This window comes from Sander lucioperca, chromosome 11 (genome assembly GCF_008315115.2).
Source record: "Sander lucioperca isolate FBNREF2018 chromosome 11, SLUC_FBN_1.2, whole genome shotgun sequence".
Lineage (NCBI taxonomy): Eukaryota > Metazoa > Chordata > Actinopteri > Perciformes > Percidae > Sander > Sander lucioperca.
The window spans coordinates 20,553,500-20,577,769 of record NC_050183.1 but is presented as its reverse complement, the minus strand read 5'-3'; the positions used below and the strand labels follow the sequence as shown (position 1 = coordinate 20,577,769).

Below are 24,270 nucleotides of genomic sequence, written 5' to 3'. Positions count from 1 at the left end.
AAAAAACAATTACATGTTTAAAATAATATCAATCAGATCTCATTTTAGGAACACCCAGGAATTTGAAGGGTCTTATTTCTCAGATCTATAACCTACTACTTACTACGGCAAGATCCCCCTTGTTAAGATCAAGGAAGACTGGGAAAAAGATCTAAATAATACAATCTCTGAAGAAGTCTGGCAGCAAGCTATTAAGAGAGTGAATGACAGCACGTCTTTTGCTAGGCTTGGACTCATACAATTCAAAGTGTTCCACCGTATCTATTACACAAATGCCAAACTTTCTAAAATCTATCCGACCATCACAGATGCTTGCAACAGGTGCCACTGATCTCCAGCAAATATGACACACTTGTTCTGGTCTTGCCATCGCTTGCAAGCATACTGGAATACCATTTTTAAAAGTATTTCTACCTCATTAAACTTAAACTTGGCACCGTGCGTTGAAGTAGCTCTTTTTGGAGTTATGCCTGATCACCAGTTAGTTGGGAAAAGAGTAAAAAACATTGTTGCCTTTGCGTCGCTTCTTGCAAGAAGAAGAATACTATTAAATTGGAAGTCACCACTCCCACCCACAGTTGCTCTATGGATCAAAAATCTCATGCTATTCCTCAGCCTTGAGAAGGTTAAATTGGACATGAGGGGTTCGCCTGATAAATTTGAAGATATCTGGGGCCCCATAATACATTATCTGGAACATTTGAAATCTCTACCTCTTACTTAGATCACCTGGACTCATACATTTTGTACTTATTACCTTCTAATCTTTTTTTTTTCTTCTTTTGTAAACTGTAATTCCTTAGCATGGTATAACTAAGGTTTTAAACATGTTGTAGTTTTATAATAATATGGACACTGGGTCAAATAATAATGTGGAAACGGTTGATATATTGTAAACATTGTGTGTGGACCTCTTAACTCTGCTTGACGGATTAGTAATTTTAATGTTTATTCATTTCTTACTTGTTTTAGGACCTACATTTGGGGCAGGGTGGGGAAGTGGGAATAATTTGGTTAAAATGTAAAATATTTTCAGTTTGTGTTTGTACCTTGTTGTAATCCTTTGAATCATAAATAAAGAGATGAAAAAAACCCCAATATCAATCATATGTATGAATTGTTATAAAATAATTAAGACAATAACTCATTATATATATATATATATATATATATATATATATATATATATATATATATATATATATATATATATAAAACACAAACCATAGAAGTTATAACACGTTAAAACAAATATAAACACTTAAAATAATAAAAGATAGTAAAATGGTAATAAAATTATTACAAATAATATAATTATAAAATAATTATTGTAAATTATAACACACTATGTGAAAGCCAGACTGAATAAGTAGGTTTTTATTCTCCGTTTAAAGGTATTTATATTTCCAGCTCCTGTTCCATAGTAGGCTGGTGCATAGTAGCTGAAAGCAACATCACCATAAGTTTTTGTTCTGCTTTGCGGAACAACTAAAAGAGAAGAGTTGAAGGATCTGAGTGGCCTTCCTGGTTCATCAAATAAAAGCATTTGTGAGAGGTAGTCTGGTTCTAGGCCGTGTAGTGCCTTACAAACTAGTAAAAGAATTTTTAAAATCAATACGAAAACTAACAGGTAACCAGTGTAAAGATTTTTAGCTAAATTAACCCCTCCGCTTTAATCACATACATTGTCTCCTTAGTTTCAGTCTTTTACCTAATCCACCTGCTCAGACGTTGCTCTCCTTCAGTATCATTTACTCACCTGGATGAGATCAGGGGTTCTTGTCTGTTTAGGGTCCACACATCCGTGTCTGTCTCTTAGGAGATGTTCAGAGCTGTGTCTTTGCACCCGAAGGTGTCTTACCTCGCTCCCGATGCAGAACAGTGCTTTGTGTTTCTCAAGCAGCCCAGCGGAGCGAAACACCATGTTACATTCTCCGCAGATCAATTCCCTGTCCATCTGGTTTCAGAGCTGGTGTTTATCATGTAGGGGGGGGGTTGCAGGAAGCTTAAATAAAGTCTGGTTTAAATATTAAACAAATAGCCTAACCTTAAACTGAAATACTGTAGAAATAATACACAAAACAATATTAGGTCCCCCAAAAAATATATTGTATTCTCCAAATAAATACACAAACTACCTGGTAGTATTCGAAATGAAATTGAAGGATCAGTTCACTTAAAGGCTGGAAAACATGTTTGGTTTGCTCCTTAACTACCGAGGCTTGTATGTTTGTTGGTAACTGTCACCATGCCACCATGAGTTCTTCTAAACATACCACCAATTGCCCCTGCCTATTTTATAAGTTATCTCATTTTATATTGTATATGGATGTGTCAAAAGTGAAGTCTTCCAGTCCAAATGAAGCCTATTTTAACGGGGAAACTGGGGATCCTGTCTGAAGCAAACATAAAAAAAGCTCTCAGTTTCTGCACTTTCTATCTCTCCAACCACATTAAGCTAACACAGCCCATATTTTTTCTTCTACTAGTTGAATATTCATAACATGCCTTTTTTTTTTTATTCTCAGACTGCCTGATGTTTTCTTCTCACCCTCGAGTGTGGACTCTGAGAGGCTGACTGCAGCTGTGTAGAGGAAGTCATGGCTCCAAAGCAACAACGGTAAAAGGACGTGACCTCAGTGAGTATATTCATGCTTACAGTCACAACTCTGTGCAAGAAACAATAAACTGAAAAAAAGACAACAGTACTTGAATGACAAAACTCACCAGAGTCACCATGTAATCCACATTCTGTAGTATGCTGCGTTCACATATCACGACCGTGTAATGCATAGTCTGGCTGTACAGGTTTTTAGAACAGGACTCTACAAGGACAGTTCTTAGCAGGTCAGTTCCTTTGAGAGGATTTTCTCACATCCAACTGCTTCATAGAGACTTTTAATAGATGTGTTCCAATCTCAAAGGCAAACCGGTGTCTCCCTTAAGTCACTCCCATCACCAAAGTATGACGCAATCAGCTCATCTACATTGCAACATGTAAATGTGACACTCCCGATTTCTGATTTCAGCAGTAAACAAACTGAAGCGTTATTTAACAGAGTGGGTCTGTTTTCTACTTCAGGCAAATTCAACTCAATTGTAGTCATGTACTTCTGCTCATATTCGGTCAGCTTGTGTTGAAAAGAACACTCCCAAATATCAATAATATATTTTCAGTTGAACTCCATATACACACTTCATACACACTACTGTTTCACTGAATACATCAATAAAAATTATCTTAATTTAACTGAAAAAAGGTGCCCCCTGCTGACAGCTGTATGTACAATCAGCTTTTACTGTTACACTGAAGGTTGTGGCAACTTCAGTACTGCAGTAACAACAGATTTTAGTCTCCAGTCGTCTTTATTAAATACTATGTGTAGTAGTTATTAAATACTATGTGTAGTAATGTTGCATGCATCCCAGAATTATCTACTGAGCAAACTCTAAAGATGTACTTGATATGTAAACATTTTAATGTAATTATTGAGTCAGGATAGAGCCGATCTGACAAGTAAAAGTGCAGGAGGCAGGCACTCTAACCTGTGCCAACCAATCCATTTGTCTACACAAGAGCTTGGCAGGATTGTGGGTAAGGTTTAGAAGGGAAGTCATGTATTTAGACATATTTGTTTTTTTACTGTATCATAGATAGTGAGCCTATGTCTGGGAAGCAGAGATGTGGATGTTGGTGCAGGAATGGCTTGAGAAGTTTGTATGGACATTTTGTGCAGCTGCAAACACTTAAAGTCTGTTTCATACAAAAAAATATTTTGGTTGGACTATTTTTTTAAACCGTAGACTAAGAGAAGTTCTCCGATTTTGCGCTATAAACTCTTCCATTCAGGATGGAAGGATTTTGTGCACCACAATTAAAGATTAAATGGAGAGTTGTTTCCCTTTTTATTTTTTAAATACACTAATTTGTTCACTTAATCTTAATCACCCCCTTCATACCAAGGCTACCCCTAATAACTAACTCTCAGTTCTGCATGTAACTGCTTATATCAGGCTGCTCTGAAGCAACAACAGCCTCTATAATACTGCTGCTGCTGCTGAGAGCTGAAATATTCAACATCCATCCACACCTCTGACAGAGAGAGAGAGAAAGAGAAAGAGCGAGTTGAGGACTTGAACTCCTTTATCTCTCCCACATCTCTCCTCCTGCTCTGCAACACACACTCACACATGCCGGTTTGTTGCTAAGCAACTGTAAAATAAAGCAGTAGGCTCTGAAGTCCGAGAGAGAGAGAGGAGAGAGAAAGAGTTCACAAGTACCGCAATCCACTACTGTTTGTTTGGCTCTGTACATGATCCCACCACAGCTCTCAGTATACCATCTGTGAATCTGCGAGGACTTCTGGTTGTCCGTCAGCCGACCAATCAGCGTTGGCTGGGAGGGGGGAAGGGGGGAGGCGGACCCAGCGGTTCCCTAGGTTACCTGTGTGATTGACGTTCAGCCTCCTGCAGCGGAGCGCGCGGCAGTGTATCACTGATGCTCCTGCTTCCCCCCGGAGACTGTGGAGAAATCTGGAGGAGACAGAGAGAAAACACAAGAGCAAGAGGCATGCTAATTATTTAAAGTCCTTGGCTGTCTTCCTCCTGCTCTCTTTACTGGAGAGATGAAAGCCGGAGCACTGGAAGAAGCCAGCTGAAGGGAGAGGAAAGGATTCCTGAAGAAGGGGGATTTGTTGGTAAGAGAAGCCCCTCACCACTTTTCTCTGTCTGTCTTGGCTTCACCAGTCACCTGTCCTTGCCAGAACTGTGAATTATGGGATAGCAGGTAAACAGGTTTTTATTTGGGCTCAATGTTATATATATATATATGTGTGTGTGGGTGAGATGGAGAGAGACAGATTTTCTGCATGCTGCGTGGCTGTAGAGGAGGTTTGGTTTTACTGTATATATACACATTGGATGGCTGTTTTACAGTATGCAAAGGCTTTAGCTGAGTCAAGAGCTCCTGGTCTAAATGGGAATATAGGAGCCAGAGTGATTAAAATGACACCGTGAGCTGTGTCAGTCATTTCGGGGCTACAGTTACAGCTGTGGCCAGGATTTCTACGCTTGCCTACTGTATCTGCATAGGAGGAGGAGTATTAATTACATAACGCTCCATCTATACTTCTGTATCTGGGCTGTGTGCAGTATCATGCTGTCCCACTAGTCCAGAAAAGCTTCACTGCTACAGTCATTTGGAGGAGTGTGGCTGTCTGTTTGCTACTGTAACCTAGAAAGATGTAGAGACCGTTTCTAGTGGGATAGTCTGAAGAAATCAATCTGCATGTATATACGGTAGGCTATATACGTGCCTGAGTTGGAGGATTCGTTTTATCGCTGTGAACAGATTTGTGATGTAACAAGTGGGCAGGTGAAAAACTCTTCTGACCCCCCCCTGATGTCTGTGTTACAATTTGGAAAGATCATAAAGAGAGACAATGAGACATTGGGTTCAATTCGTTGTAAGGGAAATGGCATTTGTGCCAGCCCTCTGTGCCACCAGGATTCCATAAAACCTCCATTAGTCACCTCGGGTCAGGCGACAGCCGGCTCCTTCGTGCCCTCAAGACTCAGCTGTGCACAATCAGGGGACTTGGCTTTCTGCTCGGCTGCTCTCTTGCCGAGAGTTTTTTGCCCGACTACCTGAGGACGCCTCAAATGTTTTTAAGTTTTTAAATCAGGTGTGAAAAGTTTCATCTGCAGGAAGTCTTTTTTTGTTGTTCTTCTGTTGGGTTTTGTGAGATTTGTGTTGGACTACAGAAAGAAAAACGGACTTATAGACAATTTTCCAAAGACCCAATATCTAAAAACTTTGATTCAGTGTCAATGAGATTTTGAGAGCTGAGGAACCCTGTAGGGAACAAATTGGCTTGAATTGAGACCTCGCGTCTGTCATACAGTTGCAAACTCAAAGATGTATTATCATTTCATATATCCTAAATAATATCACAGTTTAGGAAAAGCACAATCCAAAAATATAATTAGTTTTGGATTATTCTTGCACCTCTTGATTATCAGTAATGAAAGTAAGTGAAAGGATTAGCTGATTATTCCATCACTTAAAAATGAATGGGCAACTACTTTGATAATCAAATAATACTTTCAGGCTTTAGTGTTTTATAGGCAAAACAATTGATTCATCAATATTGTTACAGACTTATACAGATAATGACAATAATTGCTATTTGCAGCCCTACATACATTCAACATTTCAGCATCCATATGACAGATCTTTGCCCTGGTTTGGGTAATTTGCATTAATGACAACAGTCTCTCTAAATACTAAATCATATATAACCGGTGAAACAAAATCAACCTCAACAAGTCATAGTCATTTGTATGAGTGAATCATGTAGTTTACCCATTTAATTGTTCCTGTCTATATTTTTCAATGCATAATCTAACCAGTGTTTGTTAAAAACAAAGTAATGCTTCAAGAAGCCCATCACCATCTTCAGTTTTGTTAGAGGAAACTACTCATTTCTATAAAAACATAGTGACCCAAAACAAAAACTAAAGTCATTTGACTTAGAAGTCATTTTTGCCCTGCATTGTCTTTGGTGACACAGAGAAAACACATTGTTTTTTTGTGTGCCGATTGTGATATTGTCTTCGAATAAATGTGACAGTTGTTAACGCAAAAACTTAATGAATACCAATATAAAGGATTTAGTGTACACTATATTCACCAGAATTCTGTGAAATTCTTTTCTTTGAAACAACATTTAGACCATTCTGTTTCAATTTACAGAAAATATAGAAGAACAGTTGAATTAAAAAATTATAATTATATTTTGTTTTTTAATCAGTTTGGTTGGTGGCTCAAAAATGTTTAAGGGAAATTTGAAATCACAACCTCAGTATTTTTAAATACCTAAATACTTTCCTGACTCTACTACAAACGTATCAAATGAGTTGATCAAGAACCTAGATTGATTAAAACAGAAATGTATGCTACCCACCATCCTCAAAAATCTCATATTTGATTAAATATCATTTTAAAAGCATTATATAGAAAGTCAATAGATGGAACAGATTTGTTTCTGATCCGTTTTTGAAGATGTGCTTCCTCTGCCTATGATCGCACTCTTTCTTCTTTCTGAACGGAGACATTTTATTCCAACCATCTTAATGTAACTGACTCACTCTGTTTGTAAAACTCTGCTCCATCTTGTCAACTGGAAGAGAACTGACTAACATGGCAGCCTAACAGGTTTTTGAATTTGTTGTAGGTAAACCAAAGAGATTCTGTAGACAGTTAATATTTTTATGAACCTGTACAGTGAGTACATGTCTGATATCGGTCCACACAATGAATTCAGATCCTCGCTTCAGATATACATCTTTAACAGAATGAATCTCTCAGTTTAGCTAAAAGCTCAGCTGAGCTTCCTCAGTGAGAATAAATTAGATATTCCATAGCATTACAGTAGCTATAGAGTGGTAGGTGTTCGGGTCTCTCGAGCTACTGCCTGTCTGTCTGCCTGCGTAGGAGGAAACATCTCGTCTTCACAGCTCTGTCTACTGCAGATATAAAGCTTTGGGATTTGTTTCTGCTTCATTAGAGTGCATGCAGAGCTGTGGCAGGGATGATGAGCGAGAGAAGGGGTGGGAGGGGGTGGGAGAGGGGCAGACTAGGAGCCAGATTGAGCCCACAACATCACAAGTACATGGTTTTCACCTTAGCCCACGGATTCACTGGGATGCCCCACAGCTGAGAGCTTCTTCTAGCCAAGTGTACAGTGACATAGTAATTAAATCCCTGAGTCTTAGTAAGCCTCAAATCTCTCTCGACTGGTAAAGGCTTCGTTGAAATTAATCATGTTTTAGCACAGCATGTACGATCGCAAGATTGCAGTGTATCAGTGACAGTTTGTCAGTGGCAATGTGTCAACAGGAGGTGCTAAACAGTAATTATTGCCAAATTCAATTGTAATATTATGCTGAACTGACTTGTTTTAAAACTAGGATTTAAGATTCTTCAAATATAACCAATATTGCATTAATAGTGCACTCAAACCTAGACTGTTTAATGTGTCTGAAATGTCTAATAATGATTAAATGGACAAATGCCATCTTATTTACAATACACACATAAATACACCCACACATACATTTGTACTTGTGAGTGCCCATACTGACATAATGCCATCCTAATCCCCTAGTTTAACCCAACTGTAGCCATTGCCACTACTACATGCTTAATCCTTTCTCGCTGATAATTAGATGAGAAGATGGATAACTTTAATGTCTGCATGCTAAATATAAAGCTTCAGCTAGGAGACAGTTAGCTTAGCTAAAGACTGGAAGCAGGAAGAAACAGCTAGCCAAAATGTAAAAATGTATCTTTATGCTAAACTAAGCTAATTGCCTGCTGGCCATATCTTAATCTTTGGATTTTGGATTACCTTTGGGTAAAAAAAAAAAAAAAACTCAGTACCTGAGTTAAAAGTTGAAAAATCACATAATAAAGCAACAGCCAATATGTTTGAATATAAAATACATGTGCCTGTGATAGGGTTTGTGATAATGTGGCTTTAGACTAATGAGACTGCAGAACTGAGGGGTGTTACTGGTGTTGGATGATGCTGACACAGTATTTGGTCCATGCTCAGGAGAGGTGCATCATAGGAAGTTGCTTATGAATAACTGTATGCACCTACACAAGTATAGAATAATGCACAATACATCTGTTTCTAGCTGGTGTTACTGTCACTGTTACTGTCTCTCTGCATATATACTGTTCCAGGCACGTCCAGCTGGGAGGAGGCCTCGGGGAAGACCCAGTTGCCGGGGCTTTAGTGTAATGTGTAAAGTGTAGTGTAACCCCAAATGTATTTTGAAAGGTTGACTGACAAATATGAAACTGGACAATAGCCTATGTAAACCCCCGAAATTATAAGTTGCCTTATTTCATTGTGCTTTGGCTTTGCACATACTGCATACATCAGTCTAATACATTGATGCCATTAACACAAAGTTTAGGAGCGCAATATAATGATTTAGTTTGAAGTTCCTGTGACGTGACGTTTACAGTCTATGGTTCAGACTCAAACACACTGAGCTCTGAAGCAGCGTCGCTTAGTGTCCACTGTCGCTGTAAAAAGCTGTGCAGCTTCAGGTTTATGGATGCGCTCTGCTGTCGACATGCTGCGGCAGATGTGTCGTGAGATCTGTGTATTTCTGCCTCGGTTTTCCACCTCCGATGTAGAGCAGCGTACAGCCACTTCCCTAAACGTTGTCTCATTCAGAGACCAGAGTCTCAAACGGGGCTCTGTGTCTGTCAGACGGTCTAACATCTACCGTATCAGCAGAGCAATCACGTATTGCACAGCAGACTATGGTGCAGGTAGATTATTTTCTAAAATATAGTGACTTTATTCTAAAACTTCTAAACTTTATTTTTCTCAAAATATCACAACTCCTCCAAATCTCAGAGAACACAGATATATTTTGAATGTGCACACAGTTTTGGACATTAGCAGAAATCTTGCTCAAACATCTGAAATATTACAGTCCAGGGGTTTATTAATAAATTAATATTAATGAATGTATCATTGAGGTGAATAATTGTCATATGCACATTTAAAGAGGTTACTTCCCCAACAAAAGATGCAAAAGAGGAGGAAAGAGTAAATGATGCCTAGGCTACATGTGTGCTGACTCAGATATAATTAGAAAAGTCGATCCAAAGGAGAATAAATAGTTGAAAGCAATACAGAATGCCTGAGAGCCTTACTGCAATATATTCAATTATGTTTTTATATTTTGAATTGTCCCCTATCTTTCCCTTTACATAAAGATATTTCCAGCATATTGATTCAGAAAAAGGTATAAATAGGTGCATGAAAATTCACCAGAATGCAGGAAATATGCATGCATCATATGTCACCAAACAAATCTGGAAACAAAACCTTGGCCTTTGGGTTGCCAGTTATGATTAGGCCAAATGTTGGTGCCATCTAACTAACATCTACAAACTGGAAGCTAAAAGGAACATACACTGGTTACTAACAAGCTGGGCGAGCCAATCATAGTTTTGCATTGCATTCAGTTTATTTAAATGGGTCCGGGCTAAGCCCCGAACCTCCTCAAGTCCCCAGTAATTACAGAGGGTTAATCAAACCGACTCTTCCGTTTTTTTTGGAAAACTGACAGTTTGAAGATTGATGGTTTCTGATCATTTTGGGAAGGTTTTACTCTGATTGAAAGTCCAGGTCAGAGACTAGCTCTTCCTGAGGTGGAGGGACTTGATTCTGGTGCTGAGAACAACTCTACACACCCATGGTACACATGTGTTTTCACTTTTGGCTGATAAGACCTCTTCTCAGGACTGTGGGGCCACAGTTTATGCCTCTCATGTATGAGACTTATCGCTAGTGATTTTTCAACAACACTTATGTAGTAAAACATGATATGGTACACGGAAATATTAATTGTAGGAAAATAACTAATATTGATGAATAAATCTCAGCGTACAGTAGGCCCTTTTCACAGACATGTTTTGACATGTCACTGTAGGGAAAACCATTTAGCTGCTTTGGTTTTAGGGTCACTTTTACACTGTCATGGCTTAATGGGCAGCTTAAATAGCACTGAGCCATCATTAATGTTATTAGTAACACCTGTGCTTTTCCTACTATTAAAAAATAATAGGTCAAAAATGTTTTCTGTGAAAAAGGTCTATTTGGGCAAAGAGAGGTGTCACTTTCAGCTGCCATCTTTATTTGAATTAGGAAATGGGGTTAGACTTATCCAGATGGGCAAAAGACTATTTATTGATTCTCGAAATACCTTCAAAACAGCAGTAAGTGATAAACGACCCTCTCGACTTTAGAAACAAAAACAGATGCTTTATGACTTCAATGGGATAAGACATTAGAGCTATAATCTGAGCTTAACTGACTCTGCTGTTGAACCTGTTATGGCAGGACAATATACACATTTTTGGTTGTTTTATGGAGGTCGGTTACATCAGCGAACTGCAAGCATAGGTATAGCCCTGAGAGAGGTCTAATCAGCCAGAAAAACAGAAAACGTGTAAACCAATCACATGAAAGTAGGGCCAGTTACAACTGGGGCACCCTGACCTACATATATAGACAGACAGGCAGACAGACAGGTTAAAAAACAGACATACAGACAGAGAGAAAGACAGTCTTTCTGAAACCAGACTACTTAAATTCTATCTACTTCGTTCATTTACAAACAGAAAACCTCATCTTTTAAACAGTTTCTCTCTCTCTCTCTCTCTCTCTGTGTGTGTGTGTATGTGTGTGTGTGTGTGTGTGTGTGTGTGTGTGTGCGCGTGCGTGCGTTTACTTGTCTGTCTGTATAGTTACTGTATGGTTGCATCATTCTCAGCAGGATTTTGAAACGGGGAGAAATTAGCAGAGAGGGGAGAGAGAGAGAGAGAGACTGACTGATGAGAGAAGCAAAGCTTTGACATTGGCAACGCTGAATTATATTTACTTCATCTGCCACAAATCAAAAAACAGCATGATGATGACACAACTACAGAAAAAGAGACTCTGAGAGCGCGACTCAGACAGATGACAAGCTTTGAACGGTTTATGTTATCGAACAACATGAAGGCATTGTAATCTGTTATCAACTAACAACAGCCCATAATTAATGCCTCTGATTGTCCTGCGGCTTCAAATAACCAGTGTCTGTCAGATTCAATGTTGATGTCCAGAATAAGGAATTGTTACATTCATTGGACTGAGATCAATTGTTTTTGATTTTATAATGCGTTTGGCTCTGACAATTCAGACACAAGAGACCAACACACCCTCTAATTCAAAAGCTATTTGTCCTATATAAGTGACATAATATTGCCCTCCCTCGCTCGCACACATTCTTCTATTTCTTTTTTCTTCTTCTTTTTGGTGGATATCTTTTTTAGCCAATTTCTATTAGGTTGTCCTACACTATAGTACACGTTGGGACCAACTGGCACCATTATCTTCAGTGGTGGAGGAAGTATTCAGATCCTTGATACTTAAGTAAATACGTTAATGTTAAAAATACTTAATGTCCTGCATCCAAAATCCTACTCAAAAGTACAGAAGCCCTTTCAGCTACATTTACTATCAAAAGTAAATAAACTAGCAAAAAATGGAAATACTCAAGTAAAGTACCTTAAAGCAGCCATATTATGCTCATTTTCAGGTTCATAATTGTATTTTAAGGTTGTACCAGAATAGGTTTACATGGTTTAATTTTCAAAAAACACCATATTTGTGTTGTACTGCACCGCTCTCTCTCACTGCTGCAGATCCTCTTTTCAGCTGGTCTCTGTTTTAGCTACAGAGTGAGACCTCTTTTCTTCTTCTTCTTCTGTACTATCTTTGATTGCACTGCACATGCCCAGTAGCTCAGATGTAGATCATGTCAGCTAGCTAGCTCCATAGACAGTAAAAGAAAGGCTGTTTCTACAACTTCGGTCAGCTACAAGGCAGGATTAGCTGGGAGACTTCTAAATGAGGGCGCACATGTTAAGTAGTTCTTTTGTAGATTATGGTGAACTTGTGTGTGTTGTAGCAGTGCTTTGCTATTGAGAACGAGGTAGCATGCTAGCGTTAGCATGCTAGTGTTAGCCATAGCGTTAGCATGCTAACGCTACGAGCTAATGTTGCGGTTAGCCTGCTCGTTTCGGCTTGTGACGTCACAAGCCGTGCCGATTTTGACCAGCTCACCCAGAGACTGAAGGCAGGACACATTCAGAAACCGTATCTCACTCTAAACAGCATGGGTGGATTTTTTTCAAAGTTTGTATGCGTGTGGAAGCACCAGAGACACAACATAACACCCCAAATCCCAGAAAAAGTGATTTTTTCATAATATGGGCACTTTAAACTCTCCTTAAGTAAAGTACTTGAGTGAATGCAATTAGTGACTTTCCAACACTGGTTATCTGTGCACCTGTTATTGCCATATAAAGGTAAGAACATGGGCCTCCCCATCAGGGGCCGACAAAGTGCTCACCTCATTTCATGTGGTGGAATCATAATGTGATTCATTTAGCGCTAATTGTGCTCCAGGGTGTACATAATACAACAGGCTATGGAACAAAGGACTGTTATGTTTACAGCCTTGCAGTTTCTTTGTATATATACATCAACTGCCACAGCAACAAACACAAAAGAAGTCTGCCCACAAACATTTTTTACAATGTTTTATGTATTTGATTTTATATACAGAAACCAAAAAATCTGAGTGAATGGAAATCCAAGGTCCAAGGTATCTTTATTATCCCCGGAGGGCATATTAGTGCAGGGTAACCAAGAGTAGGAGACTGTTCTCAATTTAACCATCACTTATTAAACGGAGGAAATAAACTCACTTTATGTTGGTTGAATGACAAAGTCCTTTATTGTTCAATCAGTTAAATGCTTGTTCCTCCCGTTGACAGTGAAGACAATAAAGACGCTGTCTGTTTAGAATCCATACGACAAGCCATCAAAACACTTCACTAAAGATCTAAAAATAAAGCTGCAGGGGTGGAAATCCACCGGACGTGTGCCTCTGCGTCTGATATTTGCCAACAAAAACACAAAACTCACTAATAATAAATTGAGTTTAGAGATACAGACGACATGCACTAAATTTCATGACAACCCCGCCAATAGTTGTTGAGATATTTCAGTCTGGACCAACTGACAGACTGACATTACCATCCTTAGAGCCACGCTGCTAGCATGTGTTTCTCCTTTAGTGATGGTCGACTGGAGTTTCTGTTTTACTGAATGCTAGGAGCTCTAAACACGTCATAACATTAATGTCTTAACGGCTTTTAAAACCAAAATGTTCTTATCTATCATCTTTGTTTTAGTTTCACATAAGAGATTTGTGAAACCTGCAGAAACCCTGACTGCTCTACTCTTACTCTCCTAATTTCTCTCTTCCCTTTCCTGCCATCTTCTCTTTTGTTTCCTTCCTCCTTTCATTTCATTTCCTCTTTTCTCTCCTTCCCTTTCATTTCCTTTCTTTTCATATCTTCACCTCCTCTTTCCTCTGCTTCTCTCCTCTCCTTTCCATTCCTCTCCTCTTCCCTCTCTTCTCCTCTTTGCTTTTCTTGCCTTCCCCACTCCACTTTGTTACTTCCTCTCCTCTGCTCCTTTCCTTCCCTCTCCTCTTTTGTTTCATCCCCTCCTCTCTTGCTTCTTCCTCTCCTGTCCTTCCTCTTTCTCATCTCCTCCCCTCTCCTCTTTTGTTTCATCCTCTCCTCTCTCTTGCTTCTTCCTCTCCTGTCCCTCCTCTATTTCATCTCCTCCCCTCTCCTCTCTTGTTTCCTCCTCTCCTCTCTCTTGCTTCTTCCTCTCCCCTCTGCTCTCTTTTACGCTTTTCTCTCCTCTCGTTTTCTCCTCTTTCTCATCTCCTCTACTCTTGTTTCCTCCTCTCCTCTCTCTTGCTTCTTCCTCTCCTCTTCTCTTCTCTCTGTTTCCTACTCTCTTCTCATCTCCCTCCTTTTTCTTCTCTCCCCTCTTCTCCCCTCCTCTGATTAGCTGCAGCTCGGTAGGTTACCATAGCACCCAAGAGAGAAAAAGTCAACCCACACAGTCTCCTGCCTACCACTCATTCTCTTCCTCTCTCTCGTTCTAGTCTGCCATAGTGTCTTTCCCCTTGCCATCTCTGTCTACCTCACCTCTCTCTCACTGTCTTTCCTGTCTCCTGCTGTTCTCCTCAGCATGACCATTAGTGGGTTTTTTTAAATAGTGTTTACATCTCACAGGGACTTTTGTACATCTGTGTTTACCTGAGTGTGTGTGTGTGTGTGCAGGCTTATATGCATAGATGCTTGGTTATGAATATGCAGTTATGTTCTTCTGGCCAACATGACAACTCAGCCTCACTGTCCACCCACACGCACAGGATGCCCATGGAGAGACACACAAACACACACACACACACACACACACACACACACACACACACACACACACACACACACACACACACACACACACACACTTGTTTCACTATCTTTGTGGGGACCCATCATTGACATAATGCATTCCCTAGCCCCTTACCCTAACCTTAACCATCACAACTAAATGCCTAACCTTAACCCTTACCCTAACCCTAACCATAACCTAAGTCTAATCCTAATCCTAAAACCAAGTCTTAACCTTCAAACAGCCCTTTAAAGTTGTGGGGTCCAGCATTTTGGCCCCACAAAGCTGTCCGGACCCCACAAGTATACTGTATTCCCGGTTTTTGGACCCCACGAATATAGATGAACAAGAACACACACACACACACACACACACACACACACACACACACACAGGAGAGAGTGGGCTCTGACTGGGCCCTTAAAGCAGCCATATTATGCTCATTTTCAGGTTCATAATTGTATTTTAAGGTTGTACCAGAATAGGTTTACATGGTTTAATTTTCAAAAAACACCATATTTGTGTTGTACTGCACCGCTCTCTCTCACTGCTGCAGATCCTCTTTTCAGCTGGTCTCTGTTTTAGCTACAGAGTGAGACCTCTTTTCTTCTTCTGGACTATCTTTGATTTCACTTGCACATGCTCAGTAGCTCAGATGTAGATCATGTCAGCTAGCTAGCTCCATAGACAGTAAAAGAAAGGCTGTTTCTACAACTTCGGTCAGTTACAAGGCAGGATTAGCTGGGAGACTTCTAAATGAGGGCGCACATGTAAGTAGTTCTTTTGGAGATTATGGTGAACTTGTCTGTGTTGTAGCAGTGCTTTGCTATTGAAAACGAAGAAGCATGCTAGCGTTAGCATGCTAGCGTTAGCATTAGCGTTAGCATGCTAACGCTACGAGCTAATGGTTGCGGTTAGCCTGCTCATTTCGGCTTGTGACGTCACAAGCCGTGCCGATTTTGAACAGCTCACCCAGAGACTGAAGGCAGGACACATTCAGAAACCGTATCTCACTCTAAACAGCATGGATGGATTTTTTTCAAAGTTTGTGTGTGTTTGGAAGCACCAGAGACACAACATACCACCCCAAATCCCAGAAAAAGTGATTTTTTCATAATATGGGCACTTTAAGACTCTTTAAAGTTGTTGACAGTAGCAAGACTAGAACAAGCTACTAATGTGTGTGAAGTCTTCAGTTTTGTTTGTTTGTTTTTCTGTCTAGTTCCTTCTCACTAGTTAAGCATCTGTGTAAATGCTAACAAAATATTCATTGCAAATGTTTGTGCGTCATTGTTTGTGTGGTTTGTCTTTGTGTGTATTTGAGAGACAAAGGCAGTGAGTCATCTGAGAGCCAACCATTAGCCAATTAGATGAGGCGTTTTGGGGTTGCAAGTGAACGACAGCCTGCGGTTATTACATGTTAAGGCCACTTTATGTGGACGACTATAAAGAGTCGTGCTTGTATGCACATGAGTCAACTTATATAGCCCAGAATCACAAATGTGTCTCAGAAGGTGACTCCAGAGGGAGCTGTGCAAAGTCTCTTAAATGTCCTCAAGTGAAGTCACTCCATGGAGTTCTGTAAAACAGAACTTGGAATGAAGGGAAATAGAGGAAAAAAGGGGGGGGAGGACAAAGAGGATTAGAGGAAGGACATGAGGTAAAGGAGAGGAAACCAGCATGCCTTGGCAGTCTGTCCACTTTTACTTCCCAGTGATCTTTCAGAATACCATCTGCTGTCTGCTCCATTCAGTATTTACTGTATTTGATCATTTATGTGGCCTGACGATCAGCAGGATACTTTGCTGCTGATGAATAAGGGTGGAATGTCGAATTTGGCAAATTTGGTCAATCATGCGAACTGTACAGATATATAGTGTGTCTCAAACCGTGCACTTCTGTTAGTGATCTAACAGGCAGTACACTTTGTACACTACGTACTGACTTGCATAGTGCGTACATTTCAAATTGCGTACAGCCGTTGTGCACTTTCCGGAAATGACGATCACAACATTTCACCCCTTCTTCTTCTTCTGTAAAATTGTGACTTTCACCCGGGGAGAGCATTCCAGCCACCTATTGTTTTCTGCAAAAAATACATTCCTGCTTCGTTTTTGATATTTTAATAAAAATAAATGTGATTTTGATTGTTGCATTTGCTCAGTGTCACGCGAGGATAAGACGATTGCGACAACGCCGTCGTGTCATCCGCCTATTAGCTAGAAAACTTAACAGTATCTTAATATTATTTTTTGTTATTGCTCTCTATTCAATGTTTTCAATTAATTAATTATCTTTATCTATTTTTGGTTGACCCCTCTCTTTTGTGTATATTTTATGTTTCTGCTTTAAAAATGAGTAACGTTAATGTATTACTGTTCATTTGAGTAGCAATTGTAATGCTGACTGTTTTAGGAGAAAATCCTTGCAGCCCATAGATAAGACTGTTGGTGTGAAGCATTACCCTTACAACTTACCTAATAGACAAACTATAATTCATCAAAACTTATAATTTTATGTTTCTAGCTAGACTGAGCATTTTATAAAGGCTCACATCATATGTACATGTGTTAGAATACATTTACGCACCACTGTGTGATCGTAAATTCCTGTAACGTTACTCCGGCAAGGTGGATATCATATTTATTATATAAGCTATTATTTTAAGTCATCATTTTCTGTGTTCTAAATGGTCTTCATACAGTGACAATCCAGATTGAAAGCAGAGGCAACAGAATTGACATTTAAATAGACCCCATTCTTCTATTCTTTTATGCACTAACGTTATGTGCTTGCTACAGTCATACAAAGTGCAATGTAAAAGATAACACAACATTAAATACATTTAATAGAATTTTATTTAAAAGACGGTCCTGTGCTTATAGTTCTACAGGCTCCAAACCCCAGGCCGTAACGTTACTGCCAGCTGAACGATACAGTCCCAGTGCTGGCACTGTACTTTAGTTTGATGGGCAAAGTGACATGAGGGTGGACTTCAGACTCTCCAGGGGATCCTTCTATGGTCTGATGGCCATCCTCCCCTCTAAATGAGGGACCTCTAGTCCTCGCTTGTCCCTAAAGAGATGGATTATATACATCCGATCAAGAAAGAAATAGCTGATACGTTATAACATTATGTTACTGTTAACGTTACTGGCTGACAATTAAGTAGCAGACAGTTAAGATTAATATAAAGGTGCCATATGAAGTTTATGTTTACATTCAGTGTTTCACCCAAAACACATTGTATGTATAATTGAGGCCTAATAAAAACGTTGGATGCATTTGCTTCCTCATAAAACATTTGTAAACAGGGACGTGCACAGTTAGGGGCTATTGTTGCCCGGGCAACTGCCCGTTTGGCTTAGCTGCCCTTCTGGTGAAAGAGCCTAAATAAACTTTTCTTTCTTTCTTTTTTTTGCTGTTGTGGCTGCATCAATACGATAATACGAGCATCATTAACACAGGACTTTCACCCAAGAGACCGGGGATCGTGTCCCGCGTGTCACGTTTCCTAAACCCAACCGTCGCTTCCTTCTTTTCCTAAACCCAACCGTGCCGTTGTTGTCCCGCATCCCGTTATTGTTTTCCTAAATCCAACAGTCCTAAATCCGCAAAGTCATGATATCACAATTACTAGTGATCAAAAACTACGTTTAAGTACGTTTAACCCCAAGCCTATTTTAGTAATGGCACTTTCATCAAAGGTGTCTTTAACCTTGTTTTTGACCACTAAGGGCATTATAGAGCCATGTGCTCTATACTAGCCCATGCATGAGGAGGCACATATGCAATGCAAGTTTGACAATACCTTAAAATTGGCTTTATTAAGGTATTATTAGGAAGGTTAGATCTGAAGGATACACACGTTTAGTGAGAAACACTATATATAAATATGCCTTTCATTTGTTTATTTTTCATTGCCACATTTTTCTTTTTTATAGTCATTGTCATTTTGCAACCAAATTATTATATGCAGTGGCACATCCTGAATAGATTCTGTTCAGGCTCTCCGCAGAGGTTTCTGTTCTTAGCATTTTAACAGCAAATACAAAAAGTGTTGTGAGGCGGCGTGGGCTGTCCTTGGTCAGAATGTCAATGGAGTTTGTCCCAGTTGTTTAGCACAAAGAACGCAAGAGGTGTGGGTTGGAGAGAAAATATGTGTAATCAAATTCAGCAGCTAAGTTGGAAACACAGCGGCTTCCTTGCTGATGTGTTTAAAGTCATGTGCATCATGTATAGAGTGTGTGAGGTAGGAGTTACTGTAGGTGTTAATGGTCACCGATTAAAACCGGTTACCAAAACAGCCTCTGAACATGAAGCTAAAAGGAACAGTGAGTGATTTGTATGGACAGTCATGAGTCATGGATGACTGTGTGTGTGTGTGTGTGTGTGTGTGTGTGTGTGTGTGTGTGTGTGCGGGGACACATTTCAGACTAAAGACCAGTTAATTGGGGACGGTTGTCCAATTTCCAATTGATTTTTGGGTCAGTGGTTACACTTAAGGTTAGTCAAGTAGTCAAGTCAAGTCATTAGGGTAAATTAAATGAATTTAAGTCTATGTTATATTCCCAAAAGTGAACTAAGTAATGTGTGTACTGTGTGTGTATTCCTGCGCATGCAGCAGGTGGAGCCCTGGTTCTAGTGTTGAATATCACAGTGATTATAAATGCATGTGTGTGCCTTGCAATCACATTGTGGGGACTCAGCTCTCATGGGAACAAAAATCGGGTCCCCACTGGGTTAGCGATTTATTTTAAGGTTAGGCTTCAGCTTTTGGTTTGGAATTACACATGCGCTAAGGGTAGCGTAAACGTTGGGGCCAGATATATAGTGGTTAAGATTAAGAGTTAAAGTAAGGGAATTGATGTCAATCAATACAATCTCATCACAAGTTAGTAAAACAATTGTGTGCATGTGTCTGAAGTTGTGAAAGGGAGTGCAGAGAAAATGTTTTAGAATTGTTAGAACAAAACAGACATAGTGAGAACAATACAGAACTGCTATCCCTTATATGATCTTTAAAATGAAACTAAAATGGCACAGGATTTATAAAAGTTTTTTTTCTTTTTTTTTTTTTTAGAATTCCTGTAATTATAGAACAATGAAGATGTTGTCATGAGTAGTGTGGTCATTACGAGTTTGCAGGGTTTTTTTTAGTGACAAGTCTGTTACTGTTATGCAACAATTCCTTTAATCCAAGACAATGTTCTCTTTCAGAAGAAAATAGAAGCAACCTTGAACATAGAATCAGAATCAGCTTTATTGGCCAAGCATGTGTACACCACATACAAGGAATTTGACTGCAGTTTTTTTTTTTAAACTGTACAAATATAATCTATAATGGAAGAAAGTGGATGCTAGTGTATGACTGATTTTAAGTGTTAATCAGAGTAATGGCCTTGAACATTACATATGCATTTCTACACATTTCCAGACGTAATTGCTTGTATTATGTTATGAACAAGCTGCTAACTTGCTAGCTGAGTAATCATCACTGTCTCAGAGACGTTTTTACAAAAGTAACCTTTGATAATTTGAGCACATCTGATTTGTGAAATGTGATGAAACAATTTAATAAATAAATACAGCAGGTTATGGAGTATACTATATGAGATAGATACAACATCCTCTGCTCTCTTCATTACACGCCTCTTTTCTGCTCTGCTCATTAGTTTCCATGGTGACAGAGTGTTGCTGAGCTGGTCGTCAGGCTGCCCACTCAGCCCACACACACACACACACACACACACACACACACACACACACACATTCACCCATAGATACTCTCACACATAGAGACACACAAATATGTATTACAGTTGCATTGACTCAAGGACACACAACAGAATTTACAATGACAGTTACATACAGTCAGATCCACACAAACAAACACACACGCGTACACACAAGCTACAGAAAAGTGCTTTGTTGTTTTGAGGCTTTTATACCATGACTCTGAGCAGTGTGTGCGTACACATGTGTGTAGGTATGCGTGTTTGTCTATATACCCCCCCTAAGCAGAGACAAAAGGCCTCTTTTTTTACCACTTAAGGGATAGTGAGGTCAGTTGCAGACATGGGGTCCCCGACCCAGACATATACAGGCACAAATATGTGTATATTCCTATTAAGTTTGTCCTCAGAAGGATAGAAATCCAAGGAGCACACACATGCACAAAACTCAGTCAGATATGGTATGTATGGAGTAGCTAGCCCACTCAGAGCGCTGCAGAGACAAAGACAGAAACAGAAATACCAAAGTAGGTTAGAGCAAAGCATTCTGGGATAGCAGGATACCCCCTGGGCTTCTGCAAGAGGCTCTCTTACTTTCTTCCTCTCACTAGTTCTAGCTCTAAATCTTCTTTCACTTTTTTTCTGCATGTTTTCCCTTTTTGCTCTATTTCTCTCTTTTGCATTCTTTCTCCTCACTGATTTCATCGCTTTATTCTCTCTCTGTGTGTTTTTCTTTTTTCTGCATCAAGTTAATTGCTGCTTTAATTAATGGGTATGCAGGAAAGAGAGAGCAAGAAAAAGAGGTAATTCCTCACCAGATGAAGATACTGGAATCAAGTTGTTTTATTTTTTTTTAACAGACTCAAACGTTTTATTTTAAATATTTTTCCTAAATCTTTGAGCCTTTGTTACCTTGTAGCATGGTGAGCGTTCAGCCTTCCTGTGCTGTATCACATTCATATGGCTGTATTGTAAGTTTCTTGTTCCAGTTTCTGCCTCCACGCAGAGTAGAGACAAACATTAGGATACATCTCTTCTCTGTGAAAAACATGTGTTGGTGTTTTATTAAGATGTAATCTCTAATATTTCATGATCAGGTGCTTTAATCATTACAAAGCAACGTTAGCCTTCTTCACTGGAAAAAGAGCTTGCTACTTTATAATCAAGATTTCAGAGGACACCAGTGATGGAATGTAACTAGTACAACTTTGAGGTACTTTTACTTGAATATTTCCATGAAATGCTATCTTACACTTCTACTTCACTACATGTTTCTGATAACTTTAGTTACTTTGCAGATTCACATTATTTATACAAACCAAATCAAGTAATAAATTATGATGGATTATTGTGGATTAATGACGGATGGATTTTGATGCTGAGACTTACGATTTTGAATGCAGGACTTGTAACAGAGTATTTTTACATGGTGGTATTGCTACTTTTAAGATCTGAAAACTTCTTCCACCACTGGAGAGCAAGTTTGGCTTGTGTCAACTCTGTATTATTCATACAAGCCTGCACTGTATGATTGAGCCTCCAGCACTATATATAGTTGGTCACCAAAGCCTTACGTTGTGCCAGTAGAGCAGTTAATTACTGTAACTTATAGTAACTTTTGTAACCCTGTCATAAAAGTTTAATCATTCATTAATTTATATGTTCATTCATTAAGTTACTTTAACTCACTGACTCATTCAATTAATGTCATTCATTCACTCCTTTCTTCCTCTTGTTCTGCCTTTGTTTCTGTCAGCAGATAGTAGGGAAAATGAGATGAAAACAGAGAGTGGGGAAAGATGGATGGAGTTGAGGGAGCTCACTGGTTGGCAAAACTCTAAGGGAATCTAGTGAGTAGTTGCTGGCTTGATCCCCAGTGCCTAACTAACTGTGCCCACTACAACACTTTGGATTACAATGAAACTCCTGGGGGATGTTTCTGATTCCTTGCTAAAGGAGGATTAATTGTTAACAGGTTTTATTAGTGTAAGCCGTTAATAAACAATAACTCCCTTCCTGACTGTCTTTCATGATGCATTTAAGGTTAATCCAGGAAAGTGGCTCAGATTTGGTGCACCACATTTATATCAATTTCTTTCTCGTTTTCTTTTATCTTTTAAACACTTCAGGCTGTCACTTTTTTTGCTGATAGTTTTGTCAGACAGGACTCTGTAGTGTTAACATCCCTCCACCACTGCATGCCTTCCCTTTGCTGCCTTTACATGCAAGACACCAGTGTAAATCTACATATTCACCCCATGTAGAGGAGAGGGGAGGAAAACGGAGAGAAAAGATAGAAGAGGAGGGGGAAAAGGACAGGAGAGATAAAAGGAAAGGAGAAGAGAGAAGGGGACAAGGACAGAAACAAGAGAGGAGAGGAGGAAACACGGGAGTATGCAGTGTGCGAGTATGTGATATTTAAAAGAAAGGGAAATGACAGAGAAGAGGAGAAAGGGAAATTAAAGGACATGAGATAGGAGAGGAAAAGAAAGGAAAGATGAGATGAGAGGTGGAATCACAGGGAGTATGGGACCATTGTAAGTTTCACCGCCTTCGGTGACACTCTCCATGCATCCTCCCCTCACGTGGCTCTTGCCCTCCCATCTACCCTCCCTCTCCTTCTTCCTTAGTCTCCTCCACTCTTCACTCCCCCTCTCCCCCTCCTCATGTCCCTCCTACTCTAAGGCAGGGGCATGCAGATGATGGGATGTATGGATTGTTTTCTCTCTGACTCCTCCTCTTCTCATCTCATCACCCCAGTAATGCACGAGAAGAATGCATGTGTGTGTCAGAGTCTTTATGTAGATTGTGTTGTTGTGTGGGTGTGCGTGTGCCTGTGTCTGTGTGTTTCTCTGTGTCAGCGTCCCAGAAAAGGCGGACCTCAGGGAGTTGTGCTCCACTTTCACTCCTTTATTAATTCACCCTTCGCTCCCACTCTGTTTGCCAGGATGGACGGGATGGAAGGAGAGAGAAAGAGGGTGTAAGACAATTGAAATTGAAGTTAATAGGGAGGACAGTGGACACTTATTTGTTTCTCTTGCATTCAGAAATTGCAGTTTATTATGTAGAAGTTACTTTGTTTCTGACTTTTATCCGCCCTGAACATTTTGATTATTTTAAAAGCAACCCATTTTCACTACCGATCACTCCTCACATCCTTGAGAAACTGCAGCTATTCATCCAACAGGAGGCACTGGCTTTGTTTTTGTTTTTTTTGCACAGATAAGAACAGGGTGAAGCGGACAACAGGTCTCGGCCAGCAGACTGTGGGTGGGCAAGGCAGTCAGCATTCAGATTATTTAGAGAGAGGGAGCATTTTGAAACTGCGGGGAGGACCACAGAACAATTTCCTTCTGTACATTTGTCTGTTCCTCCATTTATTTGGTGTAAAATCTTAGATGCACTGAGGAGATTTTGAGGACACTTTAAGGAATGATGCCTGCTTCACTGCTGCATTCCAGCTCTCTCAAAATTGAAATGACTTGTTAAGTGATTGTGGGGAAAACTGCAAAGTTTGTTGAGAACGTGATAATGACTTTTACCTTGTGCATGGGTGAAACATATGTAATTAAAGGCTTGTACCCAAAGTCTGTGTATTTTGTTATCAAGGACCAGTGGCGTAGCACAACAAT

General features: G+C 39.6%; 2 protein-coding genes across 4 annotated transcripts in view; one reads left to right on the top strand and one right to left on the bottom strand.

Annotated features, from left to right (window-relative positions):
• The window catches only part of ccdc17 (coiled-coil domain containing 17), a 10,134-nt gene extending 7,708 nt beyond the window's left edge, over positions 1 to 2,426 (bottom strand). For both annotated transcript variants that reach the window (XM_031283909.2, XM_031283911.2), the window contains exon 1: positions 1,760 to 2,426. In XM_031283909.2, coding sequence (XP_031139769.1) covers positions 1,760 to 1,957 — 198 coding nt within the window. In that variant the 5' untranslated portion in view covers positions 1,958 to 2,426. The remainder of the gene's footprint in view (positions 1 to 1,759) is intronic.
• Positions 2,427 to 4,341: 1,915 nt separating this feature from the next.
• lrrc7 (leucine rich repeat containing 7) overlaps positions 4,342 to 24,270 on the top strand; it is a 126,303-nt gene continuing 106,374 nt past the window's right edge. For both annotated transcript variants that reach the window (XM_036007231.1, XM_031283873.2), the window contains exon 1: positions 4,342 to 4,697. The gene's annotated coding sequence lies outside the window, so the exon portion shown is untranslated. The remainder of the gene's footprint in view (positions 4,698 to 24,270) is intronic.